Source organism: Schistocerca americana, chromosome 2 (assembly GCF_021461395.2).
Source record: "Schistocerca americana isolate TAMUIC-IGC-003095 chromosome 2, iqSchAmer2.1, whole genome shotgun sequence".
Classification (NCBI taxonomy): domain Eukaryota; kingdom Metazoa; phylum Arthropoda; class Insecta; order Orthoptera; family Acrididae; genus Schistocerca; species Schistocerca americana.
In genome coordinates, this window is record NC_060120.1 from 1,022,690,392 (window position 1) to 1,022,715,614 (window position 25,223).

At 40.4% G+C, this 25,223-nt stretch overlaps 1 protein-coding gene across 1 annotated transcript in view; it reads right to left on the reverse strand.

Annotated features, from left to right (window-relative positions):
- Nucleotides 1–4,327: 4,327 nt before the first annotated feature.
- Nucleotides 4,328–25,223, reverse strand: part of LOC124596399 (farnesol dehydrogenase-like) — a 60,478-nt gene continuing 39,582 nt past the window's right edge. Inside the window, exons 4-6 of the mRNA XM_047135526.1 lie at nucleotides 24,659–24,788; nucleotides 13,158–13,316; nucleotides 4,328–4,513 (exon numbers count right to left, since the gene is read on the reverse strand). Coding sequence (XP_046991482.1) covers nucleotides 4,472–4,513; nucleotides 13,158–13,316; nucleotides 24,659–24,788 — 331 coding nt within the window. The 3' untranslated portion in view covers nucleotides 4,328–4,471. The remainder of the gene's footprint in view (nucleotides 4,514–13,157; nucleotides 13,317–24,658; nucleotides 24,789–25,223) is intronic.

Consider the following 25,223-nt stretch of genomic DNA (forward strand, 5'->3'; position numbering starts at 1 on the left):
AAGCCTCACACAAGTATGCGCACCTGAGAGGAGCTCACAGAATTTCATCGGGCTGTTCTTCCTTTCGAACCCTACAGCCCGGATGTCTGCACCTTCCGACTTCCATCTGTTTGGGTCAATGAAGGACGCACACCAGGAGAAGCAGTAAGTGGACGATGGGAAGGTTGTTGATGCAGCCATCCTAGCAAGGTAGCGTAAGGCAGTCGCACTGAACAGAGATAATGTTGAAAATTTGGGTTTTCTAGCCAAAAGGGTGGTCAAAAATATGATGTGTTGGAATCCTGAATGAAACTAATCTGCTTTCAGAAAGAAAAGCGTTGCATTACTTATTGAACGGGCCTCACATTAACTGTGATTCAACTTTGTGATCTCTTTTTGAAGGACAGCATCTTTACGCCAGTGACTGTTATAGGTTCTTATTACGCTATTTCAATTTCGGGCTTAGGCCATTACCAAGTGATATTATTGCTTTAAGCCATGTCAACGTAATGTAAGCTGACACGTTTGTATATCGTTCTCAATCCTGTTAAATACATTCGTGTCGTTGTTACACAGGGCAGGATTGACAACGACATACAAATGTGTCAGCTTACATTACGATGACATGGCTTAAAGCAATAATATCACTTGACAATGGCCTAAGGCCAAAATTGCAGTAGTGTAGTAAAAACCTATACCAGTCACTGGCGTAAAGATGGTCTCCTTCAAAAAGTTTTGTATGAGTGTGAATGCCAGCTACAACAAGTGTCTTTGTGATCTCTGTTAAAGTGTTCTTTATTTTCAATTAGTTATTACTTAAGTTTTCTGTTCTGGTCATTCTACCGTTCCTATGTTGGTAGAGCCAATTCAGTCAAGAAGACAACTAAAATTTTAGGTACTTGGTGAACTGTAAGACAGAACTGCATATATTTCACAAAGCTTTTTATTTCATAACAGCATGTCTTTTTGTTCAGATTTAGAATTCGAAAGAACAATAGTAGAGAATTATCTAAATTGACAGTTAATTTTTATTTAGCAGACATTCCGAGTCATCTAGTAACACACTCATTACAATTTTTGTTAGGGAAAGAGAAGTTTGCGTAATGCATTTGCACTCACATGAGCTATCATTGTACTCTTGTTGCTCGTATCTTTAATTGCAAAAGTATTCCCGCTAATACCTGATATTTTTGAGCACCTGTCGCATTATTTGAGAAGCGTTGGCGCACGAAAATTTTGTTCATTTATGGGTACTTTACGCCTGCCTTTATTTTTCCTTCAGTCTTGTCACCGGTTTGATGTGGTCGACCACGTACTTGTCTCCCGTACCAAACTCATAAACTGTTCATCTCAAAGTAGCACTTACACACAACGTCTTCAATCACTTCTTTGACGTATATTACAATCTCTTTCACCCATCTACATCAATTCCCTCTATAGATTCCTCGATTACTATATAATTTATTCCGTGATGTCCTATGAACTTTACCTTATTAATTCTTTCTGCACTTACAAGGCGAATACTAAAAAAGGAGATTACAACATAAAATAACACAGATTCAGCACTACAGAATACAACATTTTACACAATAAGACTTTTTTAAGCCAGTCGATGGCATTGTCCGGAATTTATGTCTGCTCTCAAGTTCATCATTAAAGCCATGAAGAGTGCACTCGATCAGGTGGTCCATTGATTGGTTGAGTTCACACTGACAGTGAGGGCAGCTCGAGAACCCCCATGTCGTCCTCATCTCCCTACCATCTTCGACGCCTGTCTTCACACGGTTTACGGTAGTCCATACTCTTCGCGATAGGTTAAAGCTCTCGACTAGTATCTACATCTACATCTATACTCCGCGAGCCACCTTACGGTGTGTGGCGGAGGGTACTTATTGTACCACTATCTGATCCCCCCTTCCCTGTTCCATTCACGAATTGTGCGTGGGAAGAACGACTGCTTGTAAGTCTCCGTATTTGCTCTAATTTCTCGGATCTTTTCGTTGTGATCATTACGCGAGATATATGTGGGCGGTAGTAATATGTTGCCCATCTCTTCCCGGAATGTGCTCTCTCGTAATTTCGATAATAAACCTCTCCGTATTGCGTAACGCCTTTCTTGAAGTGTCCGCCACTGGAGCTTGTTCAGCATCTCCGTAACGCTCTCGCGCTGACTTAATGTCCCCATGACGAATCGCGCTGCTTTTCGCTGGATCATGTCTATCTCTTCTATTAATCCAACCTGGTAAGGGTCCCATACTGATGAGCAATACTCAAGAATCGGACGAACAAGCGTTTTGTAAGCTACTTCTTTCGTCGATGAGTCACATTTTCTTAGAATTCTTCCTATGAATCTCAACCTGACGCCTGCTTTTCCCACTATTTGTTTTATGTGATCATTCCAGATCGCTCCGGATAGTAACTCCTAAGTATTTTACGGTCGTTACCGCTTCCAATATGTTTGGATCATCACCCAGGCTTCTATTCTCGACCTTGCTTCTATTCCACTATCTTTTCCGTTAACTTCCTGGATCGCAGGGCAATATCCCTTCACATATTTGTCATAGGGTTAGGTCCTAGTGTTACAAAGAGTTAGGTTCGACAGTATTTCACTATATTGTCTGAATAGTATTCGATTTCTCCTGATTTCAAGTGCTCCTATATTAGCTAGTACAGGTAGCCATTAAACAGGTGTAGGTCCGTGTAACCGTTCCAGATATTATTCTGATTGATTTTCTTAGCTAAGCATCGATTTTGTATACGTGTGCCATTCTCACCCATACAGACGCAGTGAAATACCGGATGAACTGGAGATGGAGCAGAGTGATTGTGAAATAGGATTATTTGTGGGGGGGATTTCCAGTTCTGATTTCCAGTTCTGTCAGTTGCCAGAGAACCAACATCCTGAAAACAATGGTAACAAACCGGAAGAGTGGAGCTATTTTTAAGAGAGAGAGGAGCGAAACATTTTCTGCAACTTGTATAGAAACCAGACAGCGGTTATAAGACTCGATGGACATGACAGGAAGGTAGAACTTGGCCAAAGGTGCGAGACAGGGTGTTGTAGCGTTCGCCTTGTGTTATTTTATCTGTACTATGAGCGAGCAGTTCAGGATGGCAACGAGAAATTTCGAACAGGGATTGAAGTTTAGGAAAAAGAAATAAGGATTTCTAGGTTAGCCAATGGCACTGTAATTCTGTGAGAGACAGCAAAGGATTTGGAGCAACTGCTGATGCTTGAAGAGGGGTTGCAAAATGAATATCAACAAACCTGAACGAAGATTAATGGAAAGTAGTCGAATTAAATCAGATTATGCTGATAGAATTAACTACGATATTGAGACACTAAAAGTAGTAGATGATGTTCGCTATTTGGGCGGCAAATAACTGACGATGCCAGCGAATATAAAATGTGGTCTGGCAAAAGCAAGAAAGACATTTCTAAGAAGAAGAAATTTGTTAACACGGAATGCAGCAAGTGACGGGAAGTCTTTCCTGAAAGTGTTTGCGTGGAGGAACTGAAAAGTGAACGATTAATGGATCTGATAAGAAGTGAATACCAAATGTTGCATCGATGATTCCGATAACTAATGAAGAAGTACTGAGACAATTGGGGTAAAAAGAAATTCATGGAAAAACTTGTGTAAAAAAAGGGTTCGAGTGATAAGACATCTTCAGACATCAAGGAATTGTCAGTTTGGTGCTGGAGGGGTGAGTGGGTTATAAAAAAGGAAGACCGAGGCTTAAATACTTATTCGAGGTTGCAGTAGTGACACAGAGATGAACAGGTTTGTTAATTTAGTCTAACGTGAAAAGCTACGTCAGAGCAATCTGCAGACCAGACGGACAACAACAGTAACATAAGGTACACAAAAATATAGAGTTCCGAGTCCGTGTCTATGTGTGTACGTGTGAAAAGTGAAAAATCGACGGCTTGTTCAGTTAGTGCCTTGTATCTACTTGTGCAGAAATTACAGCTAAATTAGTAGCCACATTTTGGCACGTTGTACTAAATGACACTTGCGAAGTATTACCCTGCGGTTATTGTTGTGAACCTAAAATATCGCTAAAAATGGAACCAACTGTTTTAGAAATCTCGCTTGTCGTCTTACAGACATTTTTTGGGGTCTACTGGTAAAGCACCATAGAGAGAATAAACGTCAAATATGTCATAATATATGCAAGAAATTATCGAGTACCTACGTCCTCTTGCCTTGAAACGGCTTTGAATGACGTAAGTTATCAAAACAATATACACGCTAGCGTTCTGTAGAAGAACGTTTTAAAATGTAGTATACTTGGACAGATTTATGGAAAATGTAGCTGGGTATAAAAAAATAACACACACAGAGACACTATTTAACAAGGAACTATTTATTGTATAAAATATTTCCAACTATACAATAGCAATATAGCATTATTCTTCTCATATCAGCACTGAGAAATATTAACGTTATGCGATCGTTAACAGATGGATATAGCATCTATCTTTATCTTAGATCGGTTGGCCAGTTGGCATCACAATTACATCGTGCACCTGCAACAAGACGTGAGGATGGTGTTAAGGTCTTGAAAGTGATTTAGTTTTATGCCTATACAAGCTTACACATGTAAAAAAGAAACAGGACTGTAATTTTATAAAACTCTTTGCCATCTCTATTACATGGAAATGAATCGGAAGTGAATCATCGGTATTGAACAAAAGGCAAGGAAATCAGATACAAGGAATAAAAATGAGATTTATTAGAGAGGTGAAGGAATGAAAGAGAACAGATCAAATGCGAAATGAAGATATTCGTAAGGAGTTGGAAACGTGGAGTGCAAAAGAATAGGAACTTTAAAACAGAAGGCAAAACAGATCCAGGTAGACCAAGAGGAAGATGGAACACGTAACAGATCACAAATAGCCTAATAATAAAAGTGCAGAGGAAGTAGTAGAAGAGCTTTATTTTTATTATTTTTATAAATAATAGCTTGATTTCCTGAGAAGAGGCGTTGTCTGACTCTCAGTGTCATTAAGTATGAACTTAATTCAGAGGTAATTAGGAAACATTATTTGTAAGACAGCCCCAGTTTTTTAAAATAACTTCCATTATACTTAGTTCATGTGTTATCAATGGAGTCCACTCAATAAAGCATTTTTCTCTCCAGACGCTTTCTGGCAAGTACGCATATTAACAATCGCACGACCATAGTAGCCCTTTGTCCATAGAAAATTACTCACCTTCCAGATGAGTCACTATATAAACAATGCATACAAATAACAACGTCTGAGGATATAGGATGTGTGACCTAGAATTTTTGGAGCCTGTTACAACTAAATATAAAAGCCAAATATTTGATTGGTTGTGCCAAGCATTATCGTGACTAAGGAATCAGTTGTCAGGTCTTTACGTTCACTAGATGGTTGTCAGTACTTGCTGTGAGTGTTGACAATCTTTTTTTAGCACTCCGAAATTTTCGAACTAATGCACCTTCCTCTTTGTTACTAGAACTGTGAGAGCCTACAAACACCACTGCAACGAATAGCGTTCCGTCCTCTAAGCATCAGGAGGGGGAAAACTGTGAACGTACTGCATGTAAATGGCAAAGGAGTCGCACTGCATATGACTGCATTTCACATTTCTCAACCGCAAAACAAATTTTCGGTATTATTTAATTATTTTTGACACCCAAGCATACGTAGTATAATTTTTATCTGATACAAACTCTCAGCATGTGGACAGACACAGACGATTTCACGAATTTTCGCACTCATGTTGCAACGTAGTTCTCATTCATTTAGTTTCATAGTCGAGAAAAGACTTTTCACATGCATATGGTGAGCGAAGTATGGTGTCAGTTTTACAACTTAATTTGGAGATGTGGAAACTTTACTTCAGGAAAACAATGTAGGTATCCTGGACAATTTTAACGTAAAAGGGTTTGTCTATGAAAAGAGAACTACACTGCAGATCAGTCAGTTCCATCTACAAATACACAGCAGCGCTTTCAACTGTAAAGGTAAACAGTCTGGAAAACAGCTTGAAAACAGATTTGAGATTGGCAGTGCTCTAAAAAAATTGAGAAGTTTATCCTTGTGATTCTTTCAGTGCCACAATGGATTATCCTCACCTAGCGTTTTATTTAATGTGAATGAGATTAGTGAACTGGTGTGTGTTTGTCAGAATTCGTCCCTTCTACAATGTGAGGTTTGCAATCCATTCCGCATATTCTCATTGTCGTGGGCTTTTTTTTGTATCATCAGTCTTCTGTCTGGTTTTATGCAGCCTGCTACGAATTCCTCTCCTGTGCCGACCTCTTCACCTATTCTTCTCAAGGTAGTAGTTGCAAAATACGTCCTCAATTACTTGCTGGATATATTCCAATCTCTGACTTGCTCTACAGTTTTTATCTTCTACGACTCCTTCTAGTACTACGGAAGTTATTCCCTGATGTCTTAAGCGACGTCCTGTCAGCCTGTCCCTTCTTCCTCTCAATGTTATCCACATGTTCCTTTCCTCTCCAATTCTGCCAAGAACCTCCTTACCTTAACAGCCCACCCAATTTTTTAACATTCTTCTGTAACACCACATCTCAAATGCTACAGTGCTCTTCTCTCCTGGTTATCCCGCAGTTCATGTTTCACTATCATACAGTACTGTGTTCAACTACATTTTCAGAAATTTCTTCCTCAAATTAAGTCCAATCTTTGATACTGGTAGACTTCTCTTGGCCAGGAATGTCCTTTTCGCCAGTGCTGTTTTGCTTTTTATATCCTTCTTTGTCCATAATGGGTTACTTTGCTGCCTAGAGATCGAAATTCATCTTCAGGTTGAAGCTCTTTCGTCTGTGTTTGCTTTAATAATAGATATGTTTTTGGGTAGTGTCCACCTTTAGCAAAACACAATTTTGTTGTTTGTCCCAGACATGTTTCACTGCAGTTGCAGCATCATCAGTGGGTGTTTTATTTTGTGGTTGTTAAACATAAGCAAACTTCTTTACTGTTTATATACATTTAAACGTCAGTTTTTAAATCTTAATTACACATTCCTGAAGAGCACATAAAATTACGTATTCATACCTTCTTACCAGATGGTGCGTTTTCCTGCTATATTACATTCTTACAGTGCCTGTTTTTCTTTACAGTTTGTCATCTGCAACCATATACAACTTAATGTAAACAAACTATTTACGCAAAACTACTGCCAATGACATCTTCAACTGTTCCACTGTCCACCATCTTGTTTTAACATCATCAACTGTTCGACTGTCCGCCATCTTGTTTTTACAATTGGTAAACAGTGCCAGTGACAACTCAATACACAGAACTTGATAGTGAAGAATATGAGGAAAAAAGAAAACGTAAGTGAAACATCATGTAAATACATGCACACTCATACACACACACATACACACAACCTTTCACATAAAATTACTTAATTTCAGGCATAGCTATAACAGTATGGAAATCATAATTTTTATGTAAATATTTTGTTTACATCAAGTTCCTTGCTGTGCTGGTACTGCGAATGGCTGAAAGCAAGGGGAAACTACAGCTGTAATTTTTCCCGAGGGCATGCAGCTTTACTATATGGTTAAATGATGATGGTGTCCTCTTGGGTAAAATATTCCGGAGGTAAAATAGTCCCCCATTCGGATCTCTGGGCGGGGACTACTCAAGAGGACGTTACCAGGAGATAGAAAACTGGCGTTCTATGGATCGGAGCGCGGAATGTCAGATCCCTTAATCGGGCAGGTAGGTTAGAAAATTTAAAAAGGGAAATGGATAGGTTAAAGTTAGATATAGTGGGAATTAGTGAAGTTCGATGGCATGAGGAACAAGGCTTTTGGTCAGGTGAATACAGGGTTATAAATACAAAATCAAATAGGGGTAATGCAGGAGTAGGTTTAATAATGAATAAAAAATAGGAGTGCGGGTAAACTACTACAAACAGCATAGTGAACGCGTTATTATGGCCAAGATAGACACGAAGCCCACGCCTACTACAGTAGTACAAGTTTATACGCCAACTAGCTCTGCAGATGACGAAGAAATTGAAGAAATGTATGATGAGATAAAAGAAATTATTCAGGTAGTGAAGGGAGACGAAAATTTAATAGTCATGGGTGACTGGAATTCCGTAGTAGGAAAAGGGAGAGAAGGAAACGTAGTAGGTGAATGTGGATTGGGGCTAAGAAATGAAAGAGGAAGCCGCCTGGTAGAATTTTCCACAGAGCACAACTTAATCATAGCTAACACTTGGTTCAAGAATCATAGAAGAAGGTTGTATACATGGAAGAAAGCTGGAGATACTGACAGGTTTCAGATAGATTATATAATGGTAAGACAGAGATTCAGGAACCAGGTTTTAAATTGTAAAACATTTCCAGGGGCAGATGTGGACTCTGACCACAATTTATTGGTTATGAACTGTAGATTAAAACTGAAGAAACTACAAAAAGGTGGGAATTTCAGGAGATGGGACCTGGATAAACTGACTAAACCAGAGGTTATACAGAGTTTCAGGGAGAGCATAAGGGAACAATTGACAGGAATGGGGGAAAGAAATAGAGTAGAAGAAGAATGGGTAGGTTTGAGAGATGAAGTAGTGAAGGCAGCAGAGGATAAAGTAGGTAAAAAGACGAGGGCTAGTAGAAATCCTTGGGTAACAGAAGAAATATTGAATTTAATTGATGAAAGGAGAAAATATAAAACTGGCAGTAAATGAAGCTAGCAAAAAGGAATACAAATGTCTCAAAAATGAGATTGACAGGAAGTGCAAAATGGCTAAGCAGGGATGGCTAGAGGACAAATGTAAGGATGTAGAGGCATATCTCACTAGGGGTAAGATAGATACTGCCTACAGGAAAATTAGAGAGACCTTTGGAGAAAAGAGAACCACTTGTATGAATAGCAAGAGCTCAGATGGAAATCCAGTTCTAAGCAAAGAAGAGAAAGCAGAAAGGTGGAAGGAGTATATAGAGGGTCTATACAAGGGCGATGTACTTGAGGACAATATTATGGAAATGGAAGAGGATGTAGATGAAGATGAAATGGGAGATACGATACTGCGTGAAGAGTTTGACAGAGCACTGAAAGACCTGAGTCGCAACAAAGCTCCGGGACTAGACAACATTCCATCAGCCTTGGGAGAGCCAGTCCTGACAAAACTCTACCATCTGGTGAGCAAGATGTATGAGACAGGCGAAGTACCCTCAGACTTCAAGAAGAATATAATAATTCCAATCCCAAAGAAAGCAGGTGCTGACAGATGTGAAAATTACCGAACAATCAGTTTAATAAGTCACGGATACAAAATACTAACGCGAATTCTTTACAGACGAATTGAAAAACTGGTAGAAGACGACCTCGGGTAAGATCAGTTTGGATTCCGTAGAAATATTGGAACGCGTGAGGCAATACTGACCCTACGACATATCTTAGAAAATACATTAAGGAAAGGCAAACCTACGTTTCTAGCATTTGTAGATTAGAGAAAACCTTTGACAATGTTGACTGGAATACTCTTTTTCAAATTCTGAAGTTGGCAGGGGTAAAATACAGGGATCGAAAGGCTATTTACAATTTGTACAGAAACCAAATGGCAATTATAAGAGTCGAGGGACATGAAAGGGAAGCAGTGGTTGGGAAGGGAGTGAGACAGGGTTGTAGCCTCTCCCCAATGTTATTCAATCTGTATAATGAGCAAGCAGTGAAGGAAACAAAAGAAAAATTCGAAGTAGGTATTTAAATCGATGGAGAAGAAATAAAAACTTTGAGGTTCTCCGATGACATTGTAATTCTGTCAGAGACAGCTAAGGACTTGGAAGAGCAGTTCAACGGAATGGATAGTGTCTTGAAAGGAGGATATAAGATGAACATCAACCAAAGCAAAACGAGGATAACGGAATGTAGTCGAATTAAGTAGGGTGATGCTGAAGGAATTAGATTAGGAAATGAGACACTTAATGTAGTAAAGGAGTTTTGCTATTTGGGGAACAAAATAACTGATGATGGTCGAAGTAGAGAAGATATATAATGTAGACTGGCAATGGCAAGGAAAGCGTTTCTGAAGAAGAGAAATTTGTTAACATCGAGCATAGATTTAAGTGTCAGGAAGTCGTTTCTGAAAGTATTTGTATGGAGTGTAGCCATGTATGGAAGTGAAACGTGGACGATAAATAGTTAAAACAAGAAAAGAATAGAAGCTTTCGAAATGTGGCGCTACAGAAGAATGCTGAAGATTAGATGGGTAGATCATATAACTAATGAGGAGGTATTGAATAGGATTGGGGAGAGGAGAAGTTTGTGGCACAACTTGACCAGAAGAAGGGATCGGTTGGTAGGACATGTTCTGAGGCATCAAGGGATCACCAATTTATTATTGGAGGGCAGCGTGGAGGGTAAAAATTGTAGAGGGAGACCAAGAGATGAATACACTAAACAGATACAGAAGGATGTAGGTTGCAGTAGGTACTGGGAGATGAAGAAGCTTGCACAGGATAGAGTAGGATGGAGAGCTGCATCAAACCAGTCTCAGGACTGAAGACGACAACAACAACAACAACAACAACAACAACAACAAGTTGTATATGGTTGAAGTTGATAAACTGTATAGAAAAACAGGCACTGTAAAAACATAGCACAACAGGAAAACAGCACCATGTGTTTTTATGTTTCCTCCTTTCATAAATTAAACTGAATATCTCATCTTTTACCCATGGATTTCTACTAGCCCTTGTCTTTTTGCCTATTTGATCCTCTGCTGCCTTCACTAGTTCTGCTCTCAAAGCTATCCATTCTTCTTCTACTCTCTCTCTCTTTCCCCTGTTCTTGTAAATCGTACCCTAATGCTCGCTTTCTAACTCTGTGCAGCCTCTGGTTCTTTCAGTTTATCCAGGTCCCATCACTTTAAATTCCTATCTTTTTCAGTTTCTTCAGTTTTAGTCTAGTGTTTATAACCAATAAATTGTGGTCAGAGTCCACATATGCCCCTGGAAATGCCTTACGATTTAAAACTTGGTTCCTAAATCTCTGTCTTACCATTATATAACCTATCTGAAACCTTCCAGTATCTCCAGGCTTCTTCCATGTATACAGCTTTCTTTCATGATTATTGAACCAAGTGTTAGCTCTAGATTAAGCTATGCTCTGTGCAAAACTCTACCAGGCGGCTTCCTCTTTCACTCCTTACTCCCATTCCATATTCACCTGCTACTTTTCCTTCTCTTCTTTTCCCTCTATCGAATTTCAGTCCCCCATAACTACTACAATTTCGACTTCCTTACCTATCTGAATAATTTCTTTTATCGCACCATACATTTCTTCAGTCTGTTCATCATCTGCAGAGCTAGTTGGCATATAAAAGTGAACTACTGTGGCAGTCGTGGGTTCAAAAATGGTTCAAATGGCTCTGAGCACTATGGGACTCAACTGCTGAGGTCATTAGTCCCCTAGAACTTAGAACTAGTTAAACCTAACTAACCTAAGGACATCACAAACATCCATGCCCGAGGCAGGATTCGAACCTGCGACCGTAGCGGTCTTGCGGTTCCAGACTGCAGCACCTTTAACCGCACAGCCACTTCGGCCGGCGGCAGTCGTGGGCTTCCTGTCTATTTTCTAATGCGTTCACTTTGGTGTTCGTAGTAGCTTATTCGTGTTCCTACTTTTATTCATTATTAAACCCACTCCTGCAATACCCTTATTTGATTTTGTATTTATAACCACTTACTCACCTGACCAGAACTCTTGTTCCTTTTTCCACAGAACATCACTTTCCCCCTATATCTAGCTTTAACCTATCCGTTTCCATTCTTCAATTTTCTAACCTACCTGCCGATTAAGGGATCTGACATTCCACGCTCCGATCCGTATAACGCCAGCTTTTGTTTCTTTTGATTAGTCCTCCTGAGTAGTCCCAGCTCGGAGATCCGAATGGGGGATTATTTTACCTCCGGAATATTTGACCCAAGAATATGCCATCTCATTTAACTACACAGTAAAGCTGCATGTCTTCTGTAAAAATTATGGCTGTAGTTTCTCCTTGCTTTCAGCCGTTCGCCATACCAGCACAGCAAGGCCGTTTAGGTTGATGTTACGAGGCCAGATCAGTCAATCATCCAGACTGTTAGCCCTGAAAGTACTGAAACGCCTGGTGCCTCTCTTCAGGAACCATGGTTTGTCTGGCTTCTCAACAGATACCCCTCCATTATGGTTGCACCTACAGTATGGCTATCTGTATTGCTGAGGCACACAAGCCTCCCCACCAACGGCAAGGTCCATGGTTTACGGGACGCTCCGGGTCTACACCATAAAAAGAAGAGTCAGAAGAGTCTGAAGACATGTGAGGCAAGCAGATCTTCTAAAGATGAGAATGAAACGTCTTCTTTTCAAAGAGACCTAATAGTTAACAAGAAAATCAGATGATTGGGTAAAGTATTTATAAAGTGTAGGCGTGGGACCATGAGGCTTCTACAGGTTGGGTCGAAGATGACTTGCGTAAGTATCGGTGTATCCTATACCCCAGACAAGAAATATAAAAAAAATGCCCGTTTGTGCTCCACAGAGTACCTCTTTTGCCCCAAGGTATGTTGTATAAGTGTATAGGGCACAGCGCTGAGTTATATTAAATATAATTTAGACCATAAAAATATATCCACATAGTTCATATATGTCGTTCATGCCTTGTTTATCTTTCACTGAAATAAATTTGAAGTCCCAACAATGAAAGCTGTCAACGTTATCTACTTTTCTGCTTAGCTACCCGATTATACCCAACTTCCCCTACAACGCTTCCCATACACGCATCATAAATACACTGTAATCTTTATGTAAAATCATAGAAATACCTGGATTTGTTATTTTGGATTCCTTAATACTAGATATTTACCATACAAACATCTTACTATCCGAGATTACTAGGAAAAGATATACGAAATCTCGTATTCTCTTAGAGTAAAGTTATATTGACGACAATGTGTTCTTGATCCAATTTTGTGATTCGACACTGCACTCATTTATTAATTGATCTGAAGATAGCTGATTGTTCGGCCGAAACTAGTCATCAATAATTGTTAAAATATTGCCATCTGGACTGTTAAAGTATTTTATATAAGGAAACCTTAATATTACGCAAAGATATCAAGCCATAAACAGTATAAATACAAATTCGCATTCTATAGTGCATGTAACACACCTGAACACGAGGATGCTGGGACAACATGTAAACAACGGCTTCCGCTATGTCTTCCGATTCCAGGGCTGGCATATCCTTCAATATGGCGGATAAGTCCTTTGGCATAGTAGCCATTCCGTTTGATACTCCTTCAGTTTGAACTAATCCTGGAGAAACTTCCTGTAACAGGAGGTGTTGAACATGAAGTAAGTGTAGGTTCAGAATCAAAATTTTGAAAATTCGAATTTCCTCTTTCCTTCTTTCATACAGACACACACACACACACAGATATATATATATATATATATATATATATATATATATATATATATAGTGCATCTAGAAATTGTACTGGCTAAATGTTCAGACCAAAAATTTGTTGATTTATAAGTAATATAGTATTTAATCGTGTGGTTTGTACGTTATTGTACGTTAAAGGTGGCTGTTCAAAGACGTTCTTGTGTTATATTCACATTTTCTCTCCTCTTTTTTTTATATATATATTGTAGCCATCACCTACCCGACAGAGAGGCGCTGTCTGCAGCGACTTTCCCAACTCCCCCCTCCGCTCTTTCTGAAATTCGGTCAGTCAGAGAGACTAACACGGATAGCACACATGGGGCACGTGGTTTGAGCACAAATACGGATTTGACCGCTTTTATCCCGGGGCTTGTAAGCAGAACTATGAGAGTCTAACATTACTACGGCGACACCACCGTAACTGCAGACTCGGCTGTGTTGTCACGGACTGTGCTGATGAATACGTGAAAGCAGCTGCTCGACTGCTTTGGGGCCAAAGAGATATGCGGGCCCTGCAACCAACACGAGACATCACACTAGCAGGCTTGTCCGCCACACTTCTGGAACGTTCGGCTCCCTGCTGGTCTCATGGGAAATCAATATCTCATTGAAAAATTACCCACTAAAGATCTCGATTTTGTCGCGTGGTATCGAGTACTTGCATGCATTTGAACGCGAATTATTAAACTGATCTGAAATAGTTCCTCGCTCCCCGCCGTAGATGGCTGGTGGCACTAGTAAGACCTGGAGTGTCACGTGCTACAATTTACGTGCCGAGGCCTCTCTTTCTTAAGGGCCTTGCAACTGCTTCTAGTGACGTCACAGTCTGAGTTGTGTTCAGAGGCGAGAGCGGTTCGGCACTTACCGTTCACGGAGCGGTTTCCAGTACGAAATTGTGGTGCAAGAGTTTAAACCGTCATTTACGGTGCATTTCACGCATATTACATTACACCGCAGAAGAAACGAAAAGGCGAAATAAATTCAGCAATATTACTTTAAAGGCAGATAACCTTCAAAGATATTTCCGGATTAATTCACGCCTTTTGCAACCTTAGATGTTAATGTAATATAAATGTAATACAGGTTTTGTATCTCGTTGCGCATAAAAACAAAGATTCAGGAGGGAAAACTAGTAAGGAAGAGACTAATCACTAAACTACAGACCTATATCATTGACGTCGGTTTGCAGTAGGGTTTTGGAACATATACTGTATTCAAACATTATGAATCACCTCGAAGGGAACGATCTATTGATACGTAATCAGCATGGTTTCAGAAAACATCGTTCTTGTGCAACGCAGGTAGCTCTTTATTCGCTCGAAGTAATGGCCGCTATCGACAGGGGATCTCAAGTTGATTCCGTATTTCTAGATTTCCGGAAAGCTTTTGACACCATTCCTCACAAGCGACTTCTATTCAAACTGCGGGCCTATGGGGTATCTTCTCAGTTGTGCGACTGGATTCGTGATTTCCTGTCAGGAAGGTCGCAGTTCGTAGTAATAGACGGCAAATCATCGGGTAAAACTGAAGTGATATCAGGTGTTCCCCAGGGATGCGTCCTGGGACCTCTGCTGTTCCTGATCTATATAAATGACCTAGGTGACCATGTGAGCAGTTCTCTTAGGTTGTTAGCAGATGATGCTGTAATTTACCGTCTAGTAAGGTCATCCGAAGACCAGTATCAGTTGCAAAGCGATTTAGAAAAGATTGCTGTATGGTGTGGCAGGTGGCAGTTGACGCTAAATAACGAAAAGTGTGAGGTGATCCACATGAGTTCCAAAAGAAATCCATTGGAATTCGATTACTCGATAAACAGTACAATTCTCAAGGCTGTCAATTCAACTAAGTACCTGGGTGTTAAAATTACGAACAACTTCAGTTGGAAAGACCACATAGATAATATTGTGGGGAAGGCGAGCCAAAGGTTGCGTTTCATTGGCAGGACACTTAGAAGATGCAACAAGTCCACTAAAGAGACAGCTTACACTACACTCGTTCGTCCTCTGTTAGAATATTGCTGTGCGGTGTGAGATTCTTACCAGGTGGGATTGACGGGGGACATCAAAAGGGTGCAAAAAAGGGCAGCTCGTTTTGTATTATCACGTAATAGGGGAGAGAGTGTGGCAGATATGATACGCGAGTTGGGATGGAAGTCATTAAAGCAAAGATGTTTTTCGTCGCGGCGAGATCTATTTACGAAATTTCAGTCACCATCTTTCTCTTCCGATTGCGAAAATATTTTGTTGAGCCCAACCTACATAGGAATGATCATCAAAATAAAATAAGAGAAATCAGAGCTCGAACAGAAAGTTTTAGGTGTTCGTTTCTCCCGCGCGCTGTTCGGGAGTGGAATGGTAGGGAGATAGTATGACTGTGGTTAGATGAACCCTCTGCCAAGCACTAAAATGTGAACTGCAGAGTAATCATGTAGATGTAGATGTAGATGTAGATGTAAACAGGAATATGCTTTTATTTTGAAAATTTTAATAATTTCCATTCGCTGTTGTGTACATGACTGTTGCCCCTTATTCGTGTTACTGATATTTACGCAGCTCTCCATGCTGCCGTACTCTGGGCAAACATCTTCATCCCTGAGTAATTACTGCAACCCAAATCCTTCTGAATCTGCTTACTGTATTCATCTCTTGGTCTCCCTCTACGATTTTTACCCTCCAGTATGAAACTGGTGATCGACTGATGTCTCAGAATGTGTGCTACCAACCGATCGCTTCTTCTAGTCACGTTGTACCACAAATTTCTTTTCTACTCAGTTCCGTTCAGTACCTCCTCGTTAGTTACGTAATCTACCCATCAAATCTTCAGTATTCTTCTGTAGCACCAGATTTCAAAAGCTTCTATTCTCCTCTTGTTCAAACTGTGTATCGCCCACGTTTCACATTCGTTAAAGGCTATACTTCATAGAAATACAATGACGGAAATATACGACAACAATAAAATGTAATTGATGCAGAGTAATGGAATTTCAGAATACATTTGTCTAGATAACATATTTAAATGATTAACGTGGTGCGCGTACTGTAAGACCTTCGGTACACACACCAACAGATTGACTTGTCGCACTAACAAAGTTGCGAGTATCAGCAATATGTCTCGGGGTCTTATCGTGGCGTGTTTATCTTCTGCCGTTAGGTCAGACGATAGAAATGCCACTTGCATGCTTAAAGTAGCAGATTGACGGTGACCAACTTTAAACAGAACTTGATTAATTTTCACACACATTTATTAAAATAATGAAAAGCATAGACATTACATAACTTGATTCTGGATGCAATTTACAATTGACAATCTGAAGTTCCTTTGGTCTTGGTACGTGAATCTTATTCTCACATATCTCTGATACTTGACAAAGTGTCTACATTTATCTTCATGGCTATGTACTGGAATATGATAATCTTCTTAGGTGCAGACTGAAACTTGACTATAGACTGGTACAGACTAATGCAGACTGGTACAGACTGGTGCAGACAAATGCAGACTGACCAATCGGAGGTCTGTACACTCATTATAATACCTCGAACATTCAGGTATCACTGCACGAGTGTGATCCGCGAGGAGAAAAGGTTCTACGTTAGCAGCAATCTCATTGGCTATGTTACATATTAATACGCCGATTGGCGGAAGCAGAATTTGGTCCGTCTCTAAGGCAGTGCCATCTCGTAGTGCGGAGACGGACGAGCGCTGCGCCTGCGCTGTTGTGCTTAGTGGGGCGCGCTCTAGTGGGAAAGCTGTGTACACGCTGACTACGTGGAACTATGTACACAACAATTAACATTCCAAGATCGCAGGTTAGTGTAAGCGCGAGAAAAGCCGTTGCAAATATGAAGTGTCGTAACATCAATAGCATATGTAACCACCAGAAAGTTGAACACAACTATGGAAACGTCCACGCAGTGTATTGTACAGGTGTCACATGTCAGTTTGTGGGATGGAGTCCCATGCCTGTTGCCACTGGTTGGTCAATACAGGGACGGTTAATGCCGTTTGTGGATGATGAGAGATTTATCGTCCGATGATGTCTCCTATATGTTCGAATGGAGACAGATCTGGTGATTGCACAGGCCAAGGTAACATGTCGACACTCAGCAGAGTATGTTGAGTTACAACTGCGGTATCTTGTTGGAAACCATCCCCGGAAATGCAGTTCATGAATGGCAGCCACCAGGCCGAATCACCAGACTGACGCACAATTTTGCAGTCAGGGTGCGTGGGATGAACACGAGAGTGTTCCTGTCATACAGAATCACACCCCAGGTGATAATTTCAGTAGTAGATCCAGTGTGTCTAGCAGAAACACAAGATGGTTGCAGGCTCTCAACTGGCCTCCCACAGGGTTCAGTCTTGGGTTCCTTATTGTTCTTACTATATATTAACGACTTGTCACTCTAAATTCATGAAGATGCAAAGTTAGTTCATTATGTGATGATACAGGTATAGTAATGACACCCAAGAAGCAAGAATCAGCCGAGGAAATTGCAAATAATGCCTTTCAGAAAATTATTAAGTGGTTCTCTGCAAATGGACTCTCACTAGATTTTGAGAAAACACGGTTTATACAATTCTGTACAGTAAGTGTCATAACACCATTGATAAATACAGACTATGAACGGAAGTCTGTTGCTAAGGCAGAATACTCAAAATTTCTGGGTGTGTGCACTGATGAGAAATTGAATTGGAAGAAACACATTAACGATATGCTGAACTGGTTAGGTTCAGCTACTTATGCTATTAGGGTTATTGCAAATTTTGGTAATAAACGTATCAGTAAATTATCCTACTATGCCTATTTTCATTCACTGCTTTCATATGGCATCATATTTTGGGGCAATTCGACATTAAGAGAGAAGGTATTCATTGCACAATTAAGAGAGAAGGTATTCATTGCACAAAAGCGTGTAATCAGAATAATGGCTGGAGCCCACCCAAGATCATCTTTCGGACATTTATTTAAGGAACTCGGGATATTCACAGTACCTTCGCAATACATTTATTCACTTATGAAATTTGTCATTAATAACTCATTCCAATTCAAAAATAACAGCGAAGTGCATAGCTACAACACTAGAAGAAAGGATGATAGGCACCATTCTGTATTAAATCTCACTTTGGCTCAGAAAGGGGTGAATTATGCTGCCACAAAAATCTTTGATCATTTGCCAAATAGTATTAAAAGTTTGACAGATAGCCAACCAACATTTAAAATCAAATTTAAAAATTTTCTGAATGACAACTCCTTCTACTCAATAGATGAATTCTTAGATATGAAGTAGTAACTGTAAAAAAATTAATTAATTAATTAATTAATTTGTGTCCTTGAAGAAACCGATTCGTATCAGGTGACTGTCCGGAGTCCATTCTTCTTACGTGTACATTCTCGTGGCCACCGCTGCCAGCAGTCATTTACAATGGCCAAGTCTTTCTGCCATATTGCAGAAGGAACATTCGGCTTCTCGTAGCCCTGTTACACGATCTTGTTCAAACTTAGTCTTAAATGCATTCTTGAATAAAATAAACTCGCCACGTTCAGTCTCAGACTTAACTAAAGTTCTCTACCATTACAGCGTGTATTTAAAGAAAACGTGATTGGCATGCTCCTAGTGGCGCGGAATGTGAACAGACATCATTTTTCAGACGCCAACCAACTTTCGTGTATGTCGCACCTCCTTCTTGGCGTTGCGATTTTTTTTTGTCAGTGTACCTCGGAAAGGACTTACTAACACTTAAGTTTACATTATGTCATCAAATTCCTCTTCTTCAGCAATGCGTTTCTTGTTTTTGCCAACCTGCATGTTATATAGGGTAGAGGGAGGGATGTTTGTCAGGGAGGGAAGTTCGCCGTATTTGCCTTTCTATTGCAACAGATCTGATAGCAGTCACTTCCATCTGTTGGCTATCATGAGAAAACCTGATTCAAAGTATGCCCATTCTATGTTGCCATCTAGTGGTAGCACAGAAAATTACTTATTGTCCTCACAATCAGTAGTGGAACACATTTCGTGACAAGACTGACACTGAGACAGGGGACAATTTTCCATCTCCACCATTTGAGGTCCGTTTTCGCTACTGTAAGTATAAATAAATTATTATTTTGACTGCTGAAGTGTATAAATATGTGCTGCGAGTGAAACGACAAAGAATTAATTTTAAATTACTTAAAAATGCTGTGATATCTTATTGTATAATAAAGCGTACTTCTGGAGGGAATTTCGCCATTAGTGTGGCGAATTTCCCTCCCGTTCTCGTCTGACACCATACATCGACATTTATTAGACTAGACTCGTGAACAATAAAAGAGATTATTGTAGAAGAGCTACCTTACGTAATATTTTGAGAATACTCCCTATTTCGACCGTCATCAGTTATTTTGACCCCCAAATAGCAAAACTGATCTTCTGCTTTTATTGTCTCTTTTCCTAATCTAATCCCTGATTTAATTCTACTACATTTCATTTTTTTTTTTTTTTTTTTTTTTTTTTTGGTCGTCAGTCTACTGACTGGTTTGATGCGGCCCGCCACGAATTGAATTCCTTTCCTGTGCTAACCTCTTCATCTCAGAGTAGCACTTGCAACCTACGTCCTCAATTATTTGCTTGACGAATTTCAATCTCTGTCTTCCTCTACAGTTTTTGCCTTCTACAGCTCCCTATAGTACCATGGAAGTCATTCCCTCATGTCCTAGCAGATGTCCTATCATCCTGTCCCTTCTCCTTATCAGTGTTTTCCACATATTCCTTTCCTCTCCGATTCTGCGTAGAACCTCCTCATTCCTTACCTTATCAGTCCACCTAATTTTCAACATTCGTCTGTTCCGGTTTTCCCACAGCCCATGTTTCACTACCATACAATGCTGTACTCCAGACGTACATCCTCAGAAATTTCTTGCTCAAATTAAGGCCGGTATTTGATATTAGTAGACTTCTCTTGGCCAGAAATGCCTTTTTTGCCATAGCGAGTCTGCTTTTGATGTCCTCCTTGCTCCGTCCGTCATTGGTTATTTTGCTGCCTAGGTAGCAGAATTCCCTAACTTCATTGACTTCATGACTATCAATCCTGATGTTAAGTTTCTCGCTGTTCTCATTTCTACTACTTCTCATTACCTTCGTCTTTCTCCGATTTACTCTCAAACCATACTGTGTACTCATTAGACTGTTCATTCCGTTCAGCAGAGCATTTAATTCTTCTTCACTTTCACTCAGGATAGCAATGTCATCAGCGAATCGTATCATTGATATCCTTTCACCTTGTATTTTAATTCCACTCCTGAACCTTTATTTCCACCATTGCTTCCTCGATGTACAGATTGAAGAGTAGGGGCAAAAGGCTACAGCCTTGTCTTACATCCTTCTTAATACGAGCACTTCGTTCTTGATCGTCCACTCTTATTATTCCCTGTTGGTTGTTGTACATATTGTATACGACCCGTCTCTCCCTGCAGCTTACCCCTACGTTTTTCAGAATCTCGAACAGCTTGCACCATTTTATATTGTCGAACGCTTTTTCCAGGTCGACAAATCCTATGAAAGTGTCTTGATTTTTCTTTAGCCTTGCTTCCATTATTAGCCGTAACGTCAGAATTGCCTCTCTCGTCCCTTTACTTTTCCTAAAGCCAAACTGATCGTTACCTAGCGCATTCTCAATTTTCTTTTCCATTCTTCTGTATATTATTCTTGCAAGCAGCTTCGATGCATGAGCTGTTATTGTGATTGTGCGATAATTCTCGCACTTGTCAGCTCTTGCCGTCTTCGGAATTGTGTGGATGATGCTTTTCCGAAAGTCAGATGGTACATCGCCAGACTCATATATTTTACACACGAACGTGAATAGTCGATTTGTTGCCACTTCCCCCAATGATTTTAGAAATTCTGATGGAATGTTATCTATCCCTTCTGCCTTATTTGACCGTAAGTCCTCCAAAGCTCTTTTAAATTCCGATTCTAATACTGGATCCCCTATCTCTTCTAAATCGACTCCTGTTTCTTCTTCTATCACATCAGACAAATCTTCACCCTCATAGAGGCTTTCAATGTATTCCTTCCACCTATCTGCTCTCTCCTCTGCATTTAACAGTGGAATTCCCGTCGCACTCTTAATGTTACCACCGTTGCTTTTAATGTCACCAAACGTTGTTTTGACTTTCCTGAATGCTGAGTCTGTCCTTCCGACAATCATATCTTTTTCGATGACTTCACATTTTTCCTGCAGCCGTTTCGTCTTAGCTTCCCTGCACTTCCTATTTATTTCATTCCTCGGCGACTTGTATTTCTGTATTCCCGATTTTCCCGGAACGTGTTTGTACTTCTTCCTTTCATCAATCAGCTGAAGTATTTCTTCTGTTACCCATGGTTTCTTCGCAGCTACCTTCTTTGTACCTATGTTTTCCTTCCCAACTTCTGTGATGGCCCTTTTTAGAGATGTCCATTCCTCTTCAACTGTACTGCCTACTGCGCTATTCCTTATTGCTGTATCTATAGCGTTAGAGAACTTCAAACGTATCTCGTCATTCCTTAGCACTTCCGTATCCCACTTCTTTGCGTATTCATTCTTCCTGACTAATGTCTTGAACTTCAGCCAACTCTTCATCACTACTAAATTGTGATCTGAGTCTATATCTGCTCCTGGGTACGCCTTACAATCCAGTATCTGATTTTGGAATCTCTGTCTGACCATGATGTAATCTAATTGAAATCTTCCCGTATCTCCCGGCCTTTTCCAAGTATACCTCCTCCTCTTGTGATTCTTGAACAGGGTATTCGCTATTACTAGCTGAAACTTGTTACAGAACTCAGTTAGTCTTTCTCCTCTTTCATTCCTTGTCCCAAGCCCATATTCTCCTGTAACCTTTTCTTCTACTCCTTCGCCTACAACTGCATTCCAGTCACCCATGACTATTAGATTTTCGTTCCCCTTTACATACTGCATTACCCTTTCAATATCCTCATACACTTTCTCTATCTGTTCATCTTCAGCTTGCGACGTCGGCATGTATACCTGAACTATCGTTGTCGTTGTTGGTCTGCTGTCAATTCTGATTAGAACAACCCGGTCACTGAACTGTTCACAGTAACACACCCTCTGCCCTACCTTCGTATTCATAGCGAATCCTACCCCTATTATACCATTTTCTGCTGCTGTTGATATTACCCGATACTCATCTGACCAGAAATCCTTGTCTTCCTTCCACTTCACTTCACTGACCCCTACTATATCTAGATTGAGCCTTTGCATTTCCCTTTTCAGATTTTCTAGTTCCCCTACCACGTTCAAGCTTCTGACATTCCACGCCCCGACTCGTAGAACGTCGTCCTTTCGTTGCTTATTCAATCTTTTTCTCATGGTAACCCCCCCCCCCCCTTGGCAGTCCCCTCCCGGAGATCCGAATGGGGGACTATTCCGTAATCTTTTGCCAATGGAGAGATCATCATGACACTTCTTCAATTACAGGCCACATGTCCTGTGGATACACGTTACGTGTCTTTAATGCAGTGGTTTTCATTGCCTTCTGCATCCTCATGTCGTTGATCATTGCTGATTCTTCCGCCTTTAGGGGCAATTTCCCACCCCTAGGACAAGAGAGTGCCCTGAGCCTCTATCCGCTCCTCCGACCTCTTTGACAAGGCCGTTGGCAGAATGAGGCTGACTTCTTATGCCGGAAGTCTTCGGCCGCCAGTGCTGATTATTTATCAAAATTTAGGCAGTGGCGGGGATCGAACCCAGGACCGAAGACGTTTTTATTATGAATCAGAGACGCTACCCCTAGACCAGTTTTTAAACTTACATTTCATTTGCTTTCTTTTACTTTTGTTAATGTGCTTCCTACAGCTCTCTTCTCAAGACACTGTTCATTCTGCTACAGTCCTGCTTCTTTCAAAACTAAAATGTTCTGATTTATTTTTCTCTAGTTGCAATTCCCGTCCTGAATTTCTCCTTGGTTTCCTTTACTGCATGCTGAATGTGCAGACCGAAAAAAACACTAGGAATGGGCTACAAACTTTCCTCACTCGCTCCGCAAGTACTGCTTTCCTTTCTGTTTTTCGACACTTATAATAAACATTTTACTTTCTGGAAGAATCTAGTTACAAATGCACCACAAAATACGGGAACCCTGATTTTATGACTTGATCCCATATATTATGTTTGGAATGCTCACTATAGCCGTGCTGTAGCTAGCAGCATTTTAACTCAGACCCAGAGTGTGGTGTCACCGCCAGAGACCACACTTGCTAGGTGGTAGCCTTTAAATCGGCCGCGGTCCGTTAGTATACGTCGGAACCGCGTGTCGCCACTATCAGTGATTGCAGACCGAGCGCCGCCACACGGCAGGTCTAGTCTAGAGAGACTCCCTAGCACTCGCACCAGTTGTACAGCAGACTTTGCTTCACTGTCTACAGACGCTCTGAATTGCAGAGACGACAGTTTAGCATAGCCTTCAGCTACGTCATTTGCTACGACCTAGCAAGGCGCCATATTCAGTTACTATAAGTACAGATATATTGTGAATCATGTACCGTCAAGAGCGACGTTCATCATCAATGGATTAAAGTTAAGTATGAAACTAATTACGTCCGCTTTCTGAATTCTCATTCCTTGTCATGTTCCAGACCTCACGTCAGTATAGTTCTTCCCTCCTCACGCCAGCCTGCGTGAGCTAAAACGCGTGCACTTCGGCCTCCACTCGTAACACGGTGTTGGCTCTTCTGCTGGCACAAAACAGAGTCATTCAAAGACCAGCTATGTAAGACAAATGGCATTCCCATCACATGGAGCACAAAGTAATCATAACGAACGCCGTGTACTGGTGGTTATGTAAACCTGCTTTGATGTTAATTGACCTACACTAGTTTGGACGTGGACAATATAGTCTGTGTTCAAACACTGATTATTCATCCGGTATTCTTTTCTTGTTTTATGAATCATATGTGATGCGTCTTACACTTTAGTTACGCGCACTCAATTCGTCTTATAGCATTTTTATTTGTTATATCTGCCTTTTTCTTCTTGATTTATGAGAACTAGTGGATGCTACTAGATGCATTACAAAGGACTGCTGGAATACATGTTCCCAGATAATTTGCAAAAAGAGTTCTGTCGGGAACACTGGGACAGATAAACAGACTCATAACAGTAGTGATATGCAACTATCAGTTATGTAAAAGCATACGCGTTCTTGTCCGTTAGACATGTGCGGCATCTAAAAGATAACTTACCCCAACTCGTATCTTGCTGCCCTTGGTGACCAGGTCTTTCCTCAGACCTTCGAGTAGTATTTTTACGGCGTGCTTGCTGGCGTAGTACATCGCCATACCTTCTAATGTCGGTAGTGTGTGTCCCGCAACACTGAAAATTAGGAAACAGGTTGCCACATCAGAAACAATCTGCGACATCTGAGATGCGTGGGAAATCAGTACCTGAGGCTCAATCTTGGATGATTAATTAAAGTAATGATACAGCAGCGAAATGCACGACGCTACTTTTCTGCCTGTTTCGTAAGTTGCTACTTTCTTATCTTCCAAACCTTTTTCCCTATTGATTGTTATTCCTCTCTCACTACAATTTCTTACTTTTCGTGATCTAGAGCCAGCACGTCAACCACCGTTTATGATTTACTGAATTGTATTTAGCCCGTTCTATGCAATACTAATAAGACCCATGGTCATATTAATTCATAAAACTGATAGAAACAAATTACGTGAACTTAACATTCGATTTTTGCCACTCTTTTCGATGGATATTTTTACACTCCACATGGCAACATAATTTGGATATTCATAT